General features: G+C 51.0%; 1 protein-coding gene across 12 annotated transcripts in view; it reads left to right on the forward strand.

Moving 5' to 3' along the window:
- Window positions 1-12120, forward strand: part of PTPRS (protein tyrosine phosphatase receptor type S) — a 150406-nt gene that overhangs the window by 47948 nt on the left and 90338 nt on the right. For all 12 annotated transcript variants that reach the window (XM_072029079.1, XM_027471879.3, XM_072029082.1 and 9 more), the window contains exon 2: window positions 3829-3996. In XM_072029079.1, coding sequence (XP_071885180.1) covers window positions 3909-3996 — 88 coding nt within the window. In that variant the 5' untranslated portion in view covers window positions 3829-3908. The remainder of the gene's footprint in view (window positions 1-3828; window positions 3997-12120) is intronic.

The raw sequence follows: 12120 nt of genomic DNA on the forward strand, positions 1-12120 counted from the left end.
GAGCAGCCCAGCTGCCAGGAGGAAGCTGCACGTTGGCATCCCCTTGTCCCAGCACCGGGCCCATGATGGTCCCGGGCCATGTCCCAGTTGCCACCGGTGCCACCAGCACTGGCGTCACCATCCCAGCCCCAGCAGGGTTGGGATTGCTGGGGGGGGAGATTAAAATCTCGGTTCTCCCCTCCCCAAGGGAGGTGCCAAATGAGATATTGGCTGGGCTAAAAGCTCTTCTTTCTTCCTTTAAAGAGGTTGCTGGGAGGAAATGAAGCGCCCCACTGACCTTTGTTAATTCACAGCACAAACGAAGCTGGTGCTGCTGGAAGGAGGAGAGACCTCGGCGCAGCCCCGTGCCTCTAAGGTGTTTGCTTCGATTGCTGCGTCTAATGGGAGTCGTTCTCCCGCCGCAGCTACTGGAAATGAAGATGTTTAATCATCTGCTAGATCTGCGTGGAAGTTTCTGCAGGGAATTTATTTTAAATGGCCCTTCTCCCTTTTGCGTGCGGGTGAAACAGAAGCAAGAGAAGCCCGAACGCGTTTTGGGGAGCTGTTTTCCAGTTGTTTCATTCTAGGGAGCCTGAAACGAAGCCGTGCTCCCTGCTGGATTTCTTTTAACTGCAGAGCAAACATTTCAGCCGCAGGTTTGATGCGGGCTAAGAGAAGGTAACAAATGGCAAAATGCCTGCGTGGCTCTGCCCCCTCCGATGCCCCTAGCTGTGCAGACACTTTTATTTCAAGCACTGCTTCCCACAAGCTCCCTCCTTAAGCAGCAGGAACCAAGCTGGCCGAAGTGGTCTGCAGGCAAAGCCCTCCTCTATCCCCTTGGATACCCAAAGGAGCTTACAGGAGCTAGGTGTCCGGCACCCTCTGAAATGGGAGTTGCTGGGAGGAAAATCTTCAAAAGCATCTTAGCGGCTTAGCTTAAGTCCCTTTGACTCTCAATGGAACTTAAGCTCTTAAGAAATGTTGGTGCTTTGGGGCGTTTCACCCTTTGTTCCCAGCACCCGTGGGTCCCTGGATGCCCCTTGCTCTGTAGGGGCTGGAGGAGCCCCAGCTGGAGGCTGCTTCCTGCAAACACCTCTCCATTTTATTAGTTTTAGTAATATTCTGGAAGATCTTATGCACAGTGCCTACAAGATGCACATTTGCATGCTTAAAGCTGGAGATCAGGCAGTGTGCAAGAATGAATGTCTTACAGGAGCTCTTTTACTGTAAGAATTAATCTTATTCCTGAAATGTGACCGTATCTAGCACAAATCTGACCCCACTGGGGGGCCACGACTTCACTTAATTGCATTCTTTAGCCAGGATTGAGGTCTATTGGGTGGCTTGCTCCTGTTGCAGGAGATCCTGTGCCAGGGAATTTAGTGAGAGTTTGCGGGTCCGTGGAGCAGTGCAGGAAAGCTGCTGTTGGGTTTGCTTGTGCCGTGCCAGGAGCAGAGCCAGGCGGGGGGAGTGATGTGAGCCTGCTTCAGAGAGCACAGACAAGGTAAGCCACGCACACGCAGAGGAAGGGAGAGGATGGCTGATGAAACCCTTGCGATCTGAGCGTTCACCAGAGCGATTCCCACTCGAATTCAGCACTGCCTGGAGGGCAGGAGAGGCTTGTTGCATGGTGCCTGGGTTTCCAAATGTTGCGTGTTTGGCGTTGTGGGCAGGAATCGTGCAGTGACTGAGAGTTTGTTCCCAGTCTCTGTGTTCCCAGAGCTGACTCCTGCCCCAGTCCCCCCTCGACACCCACGGGGTGCCGGCTGGGTGCACGTCTTGGTGTCCTGAAATCCCATGTCCGGGGGGAGACAGCCGGTGCCGTACCTGCTCTGAAGGATGAGCTGCTGGATTGAAGTTGACGTGTCCTAATATCTCTGCCAGCACTTTCTGTCTCCATCAAGGGCTCGGGAAGCACATTAGCAGTGGAGCAGAAGTGTCACCCTCTGGCATCTCCTTCTCTAATCTTGGAGCTGTTGCCGTGTCCCCTTAACCAGACCTTCTCCATCGGAGCCCATTACATGGCATGAAAAGCCACGCGAGATGCAGGAGAGAAGGTGGAACATTTCCCCTACATGCCTGCGTTCAGCTCCATTTTTGGGGGGTCAGGTTGTGTGGGGCAGCCTCGTCTGCTCTGATGGCACATGTCAAGAGTGGATGAGGAGCGTGGAGATGTTGGGTGGCATTTACTGGGACTGGGCAGGGAGGGACGGACTTGTCTGTGATAATAAGGACAAACAGTTTGTGAAATTCTGGCTGGGCTAGCCTCAGGTTTTGAAATACAGAGACCTTAAAGGGTTGGGAGGACGCCTGCGCTCTGATTCCTGCCCCTCCAGCCCCCCTGATGGGACTGAGGAGCTGGGTGACTCCGAAGCAGGGAGAAGGGAGAGCCAGCAAACGGCAACTAGTTCTGTTTGTTGTGCTGGCAGCGGTGCCACATCCCCAATTTAATTAACAGTTACTGTCGCAGCTAGTCTTAATGGTCCTGGTCTCTGCTCACCTCTGACAACACCAAAAGAAAGCCCAGCGCCCTGCAACCCCGCGAGCCCCCCGTTAAGTCTGGTTGGGGCCTCTGCGTGCTGCTCTAATCGCGTCTGGAACAAACGTTTTAAGAGATTCCCGGTGGTATAATCCAGATTTTTTCTCTTGTACGAATATCAGTATTTCTGCTGCATTTTCACAAGCCGGCACTGAAGCGGGCAGGATCTGGAGTAGCACAGAGCGCACAGCAGAGGCTTTGTAATCCTCAAAGTGCGAGTCCAAAGCTTCTCTCTGAAAAGTTGCTCCTCAGGGCCGAGTACATATGGGGACTTCTTGTTTATCCTAGATTTTCTTTTAATTCTGTACGGTTCAGCCTTGGAGAGTTAATGGGACCGAAAAAGATGAAAATGCCCCTTCACACTGCCTGTCCCGATGGTTTCATGCCCTGATGTGTATCAGAAAGCTTCAGCAGCCGCGCTATCCCCTTAGTCCTAAAGCCTTTGATCGCTGTACAACATCTCCTACCTGGCTCTTCTCCAAGAGGTGACAAACCCTGGGTTTGATTTTTAATTGGGGTAACCGATGGCAGGAAGGAATCTGCACAGATCTGAGAGCATCCTTCCCACAACGCTGGCCTGTCACGGCGGCACTCAGCCTGCCTGACGGAGGAGCCGTGTGGCCGTGGCCCTACCAGGAGGTTTTGTTGCAGTTTTCGCCGTCTCTCGCCTCTATTTTCAGCCCTTTGGGGGCACAACTCTGTCGCTGACATATGGGGTGGGGGGACTTGCTGAGAACACAGCTCCCTTAATGCCACTGCAGCTTTGCGAAGGGGTCAGCCTCAGCAACCAAAAGGAGACACAAGGGAGGCATCTCCTGCTTCATCTTCCCTTTTGTGGGCGATATTTTTCTTCCTTTCTGGCTTTTTTTGCGTGTGGGGTTTCCCTTTTTCTCCTCCCAGCCCAGCGTGTTGTGGAAAAATCCCCCTTTGAGAGGGGCTCCGGGCCCTGTCAGCTCGGATCCCTTCACACCTCGCTGCTCGCCAGCGCTGCTCCTCTCCCATGTTAGGGACAGGGTGTGGGGCTGGGGGAAGCCGACGGGTGCTAAACTTTAAACACGGGCCCTGTGCAGTGGCTGCCTCCTGGTTACTCTTCCCTTTTCTCCCTCTGTGTGTGTGCTGGGCAGGAATTCACCGTTAGCTGCTACAGTTGTGGTCCCTTGGTGGCATCAAGGCCCTCTCTCCTCGCAGAGACCTTGCCACAGCTTTCCTGAGCTCCTGCTGCCTTTTCGGGCTCTGTTGGGTCACCCTATACCTCCACACCATCCATTACCCTCGTTCCCCTCTCTGAGCTCTCCCCTTTCCCTCTGCAGGTGCTGATGACGCTGGGGACGCGCTGTGAGGCCTGCTGAGCTGGAGCCTTCCCGGCTGGCGCTGAAGGCCGCTGCAGAGGATGAGGATCCTTCCCAGCCCTGGGATGTCTGCGCTGGTCTCCCTCGTGAACCTCCTCTCCGTGCTGCTGATCGGTTGCGTAGCTGAAAGTAAGTCTGGGCCAGGCCCCTGCCCTCTTCTTTCACCTATGCCTCTGCTTTCCTGGAGAACAACAGCAGGGCAGGCTTCAGTGCAGAGAGCCAGCAAATGGATGCCCAAATTTTTCACGTTAGGGAAGTGCTCAGGACTTGGTGATCTCTTTTAAATTTTCAGCATCTTTAGCTCTCTGCTAGTGCCTTGCTGTTGTTCCAAGTCCTGCCTTGCAGGGATGTTATAGGGCAGCGTGGTCCCAGCCTGCTTTGAAATTGGGGTTGCCCCTCAGGCTGCCAAAGAGCTGGGTAGAAGGGGAGGGAGGTGCCTGGCAGCTCTGCTGGGACCTCCACCCCTGCTCCTGGCCCCATCTCCACCCAGCTGGCCCGTATTGTCCCCTCCTGCTCCGTCCTTCCAGGTGCCTGTCAGACACCAGTGACCGCTGTCACGTTACTCGCTGGGGCTGGATTCACAACAGCATCCAAAGAAAGAGTATTACATTGCTCCTTCCCCTGAATGAACCGGGTCCAGTTTAACACACTTTTTATCTTTGCTGCCTTTCAATTCTTGCTTTAAAAAATGAAAAGGGGAAGGGAAAAAAAAAAAAAAAAGTGAAAATCTTCGGTGACTCAAATGTAATGTTCCTTCAACATGAAGGCTGAGCGCTTGGGATCAGTGGGGAATAGACTCTTCCAAGCTGATTGAATTATAATTTTTTTTTCCTCCCCAGCAAAGCTGCTTGAAGCTGGTGAGAGGGCTGCTCTGGTCAGTGTAGCCCTTGACAGCTTTTAACATAATCGCTTCGTTATCGGGGTTTATTAAGATGACGCAGTCACTGGGGATTGAATGGGATGCTCGACCTTTTGTTGCTGAGAAATTTTTTTGCACAGCGCTTTTTCTCTTCCCTGCAGCAGGCAAATGGGGATGTGTTTGCCTGAGTTTTGTTCAGTTAGCCCCTCTTTGCAGGGAGAAATGTCCGTATGCAGAACAATGTTTGCTTTTGTTTTCTTCATTTAATAAGCTTGGGAAGTGAGCCGGGCCCAGGTAAGTTTGTTATAGGGCCGCTTTTCTGGTGTGTAGCTTTGGGCCAGCCTGTAACTCAAATGGTGCTGCCAATTTTCATAAATTTGTCCCCAAGCTGCAGTTTGAGAACCCATTGTGAATGATTTGCCCAAGTATTTATCCAGGGTCCTATTTGAATATTGCAGCCACTGCTCTTGTAGGTTCTTACAAGCACCTCGGGTGGATGGTTAAAGCTGCCTGGTGAGCTCCAGCTGTGCTCAGAGCGGCCTCGTTGGCATCTGAAAGTGGGTGTTGGGGCTAGGCAGGCTTCTACTTTCACTGGCTCCTGCCAAAACAGGAGACTGAAGGCAGAAATGTCCATCCCTGGCTCTTTGTGCAGGAGGGGAGAGGGCACTGACGGTAGAAAACCCCATGGTAGGGCTGCAGAGTCGCATTTGTGCTGCTGCTGTGCTGTGGCACTGCTGGGCAGTCACTTTGTCCTGGGTTTTCAAAGCAAGCAGCGCAGCTTCGCAGGCACAGATAGAGAGTTCATGTGCGTGCAAGTGCATCTTTGTGTGCGTACAGCCCTGATTCATCTGTTGTGATGTCCGAGTGCCTGTGAAAACCGGAGTCTTTTTCCTCTGTAAACGTGCACCGAGCTCACCGAGCTGCTGGGAGCGGGCACTCTGCAGGCTCAGGGCTTCTCCCAACTTCTGGGGGACTCCAGTTTTTCTGTGGTCTCGGTTTTCCCAGGAAGGAATGAGTGTCTCATCCACCCCTGTCTTCTGTGGGGTGAGATTTGCTCAGCAGAGCTGGAGATCCCACATCTGAGTGCTGGAAGGGTCTCCGGTGGCAGTGTGCGCTCGGGAAGGGCTGGTGCTGGTCGGGCACAGCTGGCACCAGTTGCATGGCCCCAGCCCTGCTGAAATCTGTCAGTGCTCGGCAGGCACCTTGCTGCCAGCAGCTCGCCTTCTCTCTCCTCTAGTTCTGCAGTGTCCTTGGGTTCTGAACAGGGAGGCTTTGTGCTTTTTTTTTTCCTCCTGCTGCTCACAGATTTACAGAGGGGAGCTTTACAAGCTGCAGGACTCGGCGTCCATGGCAGAGCTGCTGTTACCTGCTTGAGCTGCCGGTGGAGTTGGCCCAGGAGTTTTTCTCCTAACCTGTAGAACAGGGCAGCATCTCCTTCACCTGGGTAGCCTTGGGGATGCTCTCCCATCTGTGCCAGCTCTTTGAACCACTCTGAGGCTGCAGCTGTTAGTGGCTGCCTGGTGATGGTGAGCTGAGACCCCCTGATTTTGGAGGGACTGCTGAATTCCACCCATGCCAGGCGCGTCAGTAGCATCCCAGCTCGTCTGCGATGCTCCCCACTGAGGCATAGAAACAGCAAACAGCTTTGTCTGTCACAACTGCGGAGACTGCGTGAGGAGCTGTCACTCTGTTCTGACAATGTCCTCTCCCATCAGATGGCCCTGGGCTCTGTCACGCTGCCTCTCGCGTAATCCCTTGGCCAGCATCCATTTGGCCGGCGCTCGCCACAACGCTGACCCCATTTCCTGCCCTAATTCATCCAGAGGGGCTGCTACGGCCACACAGCCCCCCGGGCGATGCCAGACGGGGCCGGGGTGGTGGCCCCATTGCAGTGGGAAGCCCCCATGGAGGGAAGGAAACCCCCAGGACACTGGTTTGTGGCAGGGACCGGCTCACCTTGCAGCAAAGCTGGAAGCTTGAGCTCGCCTCCTCTCCCAGCGCAGTGCTGGAGGAGCTGCGGCCTCTGCAATCAAAGGCCCATTAAAATACTTCCCTTGTTTCCTAGGCTAATTGATCTCAGTCAGTGATTTAAATCTTTCTATGGCTGGAACATTCTATTTAAAGGAAACTGCTATTTAAATTAAAAAACCAAAGCACCACACTGCTCTTTGCCTGCTGTTCTTCCTTGAGGAGCTGAAGGGGATAATAATTGAAAAGTATAAAGCAGACCCGTTTCTCCTCTTTTTCTTCGATTGCATATGGTCACTTCCATTGTTTCTTCTATCCAGTCGAGGGTAGCCATGGAACTGGAAATTGCTGGCTCCGTGGTTATTTGCAGTGGCTTCTCATTAGCTGGAAGGTATTATCATTTTGTTAAGGCTTCAGCTGGCTGTGCATTAATGGGCAGCCCTGCAGTGAGCTCAGAAGGGAAGGCCTTCCCAAGATCTGCTCCCTCAAGTGCTGCACGGCCCCAGAGGCAGCTCCTGCGTGCCTTCAAGCTCAGGGAAAACCAGGCAGCACTGACAGGTGAGGTCTGGACACAGGTCCAGGTGGCGGAATAGTTCCCAAATTTCTCATTTGCTGGGGCGTAGAACCAAGAGCTGCTGCCTCCTGGTTATGCACCCAACCCAAGTCATAAAATCTCTGCAGCGAGCACCTTAAAACATCTCCTGTGAAGGCAGCGTCGCCTTGCTGTGCCTGGCTGGGTCCTTCTCCTGCCCACTCTGCCCAGGGCTCAGCTGCATTTGGCTGGAGCGCGGTGCTCAGGTCCCCTGACCTCCCATACTACCTGCAGGAGCAACGCGCTCGCTTCAAGTGCTCCTCGGTTGCAGATAAAAAGCCACTTGCTGTATAGAAATGTGGTAATTTTTATAACTGAAATCAGCACGCTCGCTGTTTTTGAGTGGATTTTTCCCATTGATTAAACCTTTGCGTTTTACAATAGTGCTTTGCTAATTGGTACTTTGCATACACACAGGGCTGGTGTGTGGTGCTCTCCACCCCAGCAAAGATTTAATAGCAGATGCAGTAGTGAACATTACTTATTACTTAGGTTTCCTTCCTTTTATAAATTACTTCATAGAACACTTACTAGCACACTCCAAAGTATTACCATAAATAATTAAAGCCAAATTGCAATTGACAAAATAAAAGAATAAAGCCCCTTTTATGATGCATTACCCTGACTTTCTTCCCTTTTAATTGCCCTCGCTCCATCGTTAATTTGGAGAACACAGAGCTTTGTGCCAGGCGCATGTGCGGGGGGATCTCTCATGCTCCACGAGCTGCAGTGCCTCGGGGGAGGCCAGCAGCAGATGGCAGCGAGGTTGCTCCACGCATGTGGGGCTTGCAGTGAGGATGGCGACCACGTGCGGAGGGTTGGGAGAGGAGCCTGTGCAGGTCTGTGGTTGGGCTGACAAAGCAGCGCCACATTTTGGGAGCTGGCACAACAAGGAGAGGTGTGTGCTCCATGCTGTGAAATGGGGGAGCTGCTAGCTGGTTCCTCCTGCTGAGAGCCAGATCCTCGCAGGTGGATGGGACTCCTTGCCTCCGCATGGTTCCTCGCGTGCTCTTAGCCACAGGATTCGTCTCCAAGGCAGGGCTTGTAGCTCTGGAGGTCCCAGCTTTGATCTGTTGCTGGCCAAGACAGCAGTTGTCAGATAAGGCGGTCGTGAAAATCAAGGAGGCTCCATCTTAGGACTTGATAGATGCGTTAAGATGACAGCAGAGGGAAGGGAATCTTCCTCTGCTTTGTGAGAAATCTGCTCCATCTGCAAGCGCTTCAACCCGGTTCATGACAAAGCAGCAGCGCTGTCCAAAGAGAAGGAAGATATCAAAATGTAGTGAAGCCAAACGTCCTCCCAGAAGGCAGAGCCCCCTGCTTCCCTCCCCACCTGCTGCTCGTGCTCCCCGTGCACCAGTTGCCTTTGCAGGCAAGGGGACCCCTTGCTGGCCTTGCTCCCAAATTGCCCTTTCCTTTGCTGCCTCCTCCGTCTGCCAGCTGGGATCCAGCCGGCAGTCGCTGAGGGCTCTGGACTAGTTGTTGTCCCGCTCAAGGACGCTGAATTAAGCTTCTGTGTCACCTTGTTTAAGTGCCTGATTAAATTAAACCTTGCCTGCCTGGATTGAGTGATGTCATCTTTTTATTATTTATTTTTAGATAAATTGGAAAGGTTTTGTTTCTGGAGGAGCAGGAGAGGAAATAAATCATGCTTTGCACGAGCTTCCTGAGGGGCTGGGGGGCTGTCACCTCGCAGGTCTCAGCTGTGCCCCACACCGCAGGCGTTTATTCGATTAAGCTCTGCTGAGGTGCACCTGGGGACAGCAGCAGCTACGGGTGTTTGGGACCCAGCCATGGGTGTCTCCTGGTAAAGGATCCTTTCCCACCCAGAGGTTCTTGTCGCTCAGCTTCATTAGATGGCTAAGTTAGGAGAAAAGAGCAGCTGTGTGTTTTGTAAACAAGCAGCTCATGTAAAAATGCCATCTATGTGGGGTTTGTGGAAGAGAAAATGTATGTCTTCACCGTACCTGTGTGCCAAGAGTAGGATATTTAATCCATTGCAGCCTTTACCAGGGAGCTAATACTTATTTCTTTGTGACTTTTCCCCCTTTGCGTGTGCTTTTCACCCAGATAGCTCTCGCACACGCTGCCAGGAAGGATGGGAACTGTGTGTTAGCTCACCAGGACCCTGGGTCGCGGCAGCTTTTCATCTCTCTGGAAAGGTCTGCGTGGTCATGTCGTTTCAAAACCAACCAGAGATGAATCTCCTGGGTCACTGAAGGGAGTCTGAGAGGGTATTCCCAGCTTTTTTTTGTGGCCTGGCAAGCCCAATATTATTCTTAGAAGGCAAAACAGAGTGTTTTTCAAGGACACCCAACCAGAGGAATGTCGTTATTTGGTGTGCGTGGGATGGAATCTGGGCTCGAATTGGCCTGGGAGAGCCAGAGTCTCCCAAGAACAGTTTTATTCACTCTGTGCCTCTCCTCTCCTCCGGCCAAGGGTGTCCTCTTGCAGCATAATTGGTCCCAGTGCCCATTTTAGGCATCAGTCACGTTCCTGCAGTGCAGCTGCCTTCAATTTGGGGGAATTGTTAAAGTTCATGAGGACAGTCACGTTCTTTGCCATCTGCTGCTCGTGGTGGAGATAACCATTGCACAGGCTGCGGCAGGGTGCTGGACGAGGAGCCAGGAGCATCCTCGGTCTGTGACTGCTCCTTCTCCACCCCCCTTCCCTCTTTGTGCTTGTCTAGGTTCTCTTTTATAAGGCAGGGCTTCTGGTGCCGTGTTGTTGTCTGGTGTCATTCGTCTCAGTCTTGGTTTGGGGTTCTCATGCTGCAGACGCTAAACAGGCACGTTACGGTTTGGCAGGGGAGCCGCCGGTGCCGTCCAAGGGCACAGCAGATACCAGCGGGACTGTGGAAGCAATCGCAGCTAACCTAGACCTGAAGGTTGCCAGGAAAGAGCATTATAAATACATTTTGGAACGCAGACTGCTAAGACTTTGAAAGGGGATATCGCAGTGAATGATTCGAGCAGTTGACACGGAGGAGTGCGGACTGACCCCCTTGTTTTCTTTGTATCATCGTGCAGAGCGTTTTTAGCATGTCCCATCCTGCTTGTTGCAGGCATGAAACATTGCAGTTTCACCTGAGCTTGGTTAAAACCAATGCCCCGCTCGTTTCATCTGTAATGCACAATCATTTCTGTTTCCTTTTGAGGCTGAGAGGAAAAGTAAAGCTTTAGGAAAGAAACAAAATAAATAGAGGGAGCTGCAACTGGTTTAGCATTCTACAAAGTTTCTCCCAAGTCCTCCAAACCCTTAATTGACTCAGGAGCATAAAATTGAGAAGGGGAGAGAGTGAGAGAGGGTGCGGAGTGGCGCGAGCAATTTGAATAATTTATTGTCCTTTGAAGTTGCAAGAGAAATTTCAGCTGCCTTGGGGAGTAATTTCTCCCCATTCTGAAAGGGTTTCTCCTTATTTTAAACTCATTCAGAGGATGATAGTTTTGCATTTTCTGCATAATTAATGAGCATAACTCCCCTCCACACTCGCGCAACCTTTAAAGAGTGTTGGGGTGATGAAACTTGGTGGTTTTTTTAATTAATAAAGTCAAATTAATTTGGCTGTGTCCTCTTCCTCCCTCACCTCCGTTAGAATTTGTGGATTTATTCATAAATTAGTCTGAGCGTGCTGTTAAGAGTAGCAACACTTACTAATCTTCAGCCTTGACTTTGATTTGTTTGAATGAGTTGCTAAAAGGCGTTGTGTTTTTTTTTCAGTTCAGCTATTAAAGAGCACGTCTCGTGTCATCAGCCAGCGAGCCAGGAAGATTCCCTCAGCTCTCGTTTTTCTGTTGTCTTTCTGAATGGGTAGGAGCCGTTTGGTTTCCAGGGCTTTTCTATGTGCGTTTTTCTTTATGAGGGCTTCGATACCCCCCTCTCCTTACATATCTTCTGATCATGGTTAATTCCAGTAGCTGCCACTTGAGGGACTGCCTTCGCTTGAACGGAAGAGGCATTTTCTGCTATGGTGCCTGGAGGGGCTGCATTACGTACGGTCTTCTCATAGGAATCCATCCATTGCATCTCTTGGCAGGTGTCAAGCACGGAGAGAACAGTGTCCAACTAAAACTGAGGTCCCTTTTCTCGCTCATTGTCTTTGATAGAACATTTAAGGGATTTCTTGCTGCAGCTTTTCCATGTTTCCATCTCTCTCTCACGTGTTGGACATTTTTTTCTGGCTCGGTGACTCTCCAGTTGTCCCAAACCTGAATTTGTCAGATCTCGGTGCTGTTGCTGCATTTGCCCTTTTTTCTTCTCTTGTGTTGATGTGCTCACTACAAATCTGACTGATGAATGTTGTGGTTCAGAGGCAGAAATTGTAATGACTCATGTGGTAGGAGTCAAAGTTCGTGATTGTTAAAGGTTGTGTTCACCCATTAGTCAGGCTTTATTAGATTTTTATTTCTTGTTTTCAAGATCTCTTGTTCGTGAGCTCCCTTGACATCCCAGTCTCAATACTGATGAGCAATACAAGCTCAAAATATGCTGTTACGACTCTGAATAAGGTGTTTTGAGCTTGTATACCCAGAATTTCGTTTTGTTCAATGGAAAATGTGGGCTAAAGTCTCTTACGAGTGATCGGATAAGAGTGATGTAACAAGCTTTTGAAAATACCCCAAATTCTGTGCTCTAGGAATTGTACCTTGCCCTTTTCCTGTAGGCAATGAGTCTTCTTCTCTTGCATAAAAGGAAGAAATATTTCTTAATTTTTTGGGCAGTGTGTGCTTGAAAATATATCGAAATAATAGGTTAATACTTTGGAGCAGTAGAATTGTTTGTGGGAAGGAAATGGAAGTAAGATAGCTTTAATTTACAGGAGCAAAAGAGGTTT

This window comes from Anas platyrhynchos, chromosome 29, assembly GCF_047663525.1.
Source record: "Anas platyrhynchos isolate ZD024472 breed Pekin duck chromosome 29, IASCAAS_PekinDuck_T2T, whole genome shotgun sequence".
In the NCBI taxonomy this organism is placed as follows: domain Eukaryota; kingdom Metazoa; phylum Chordata; class Aves; order Anseriformes; family Anatidae; genus Anas; species Anas platyrhynchos.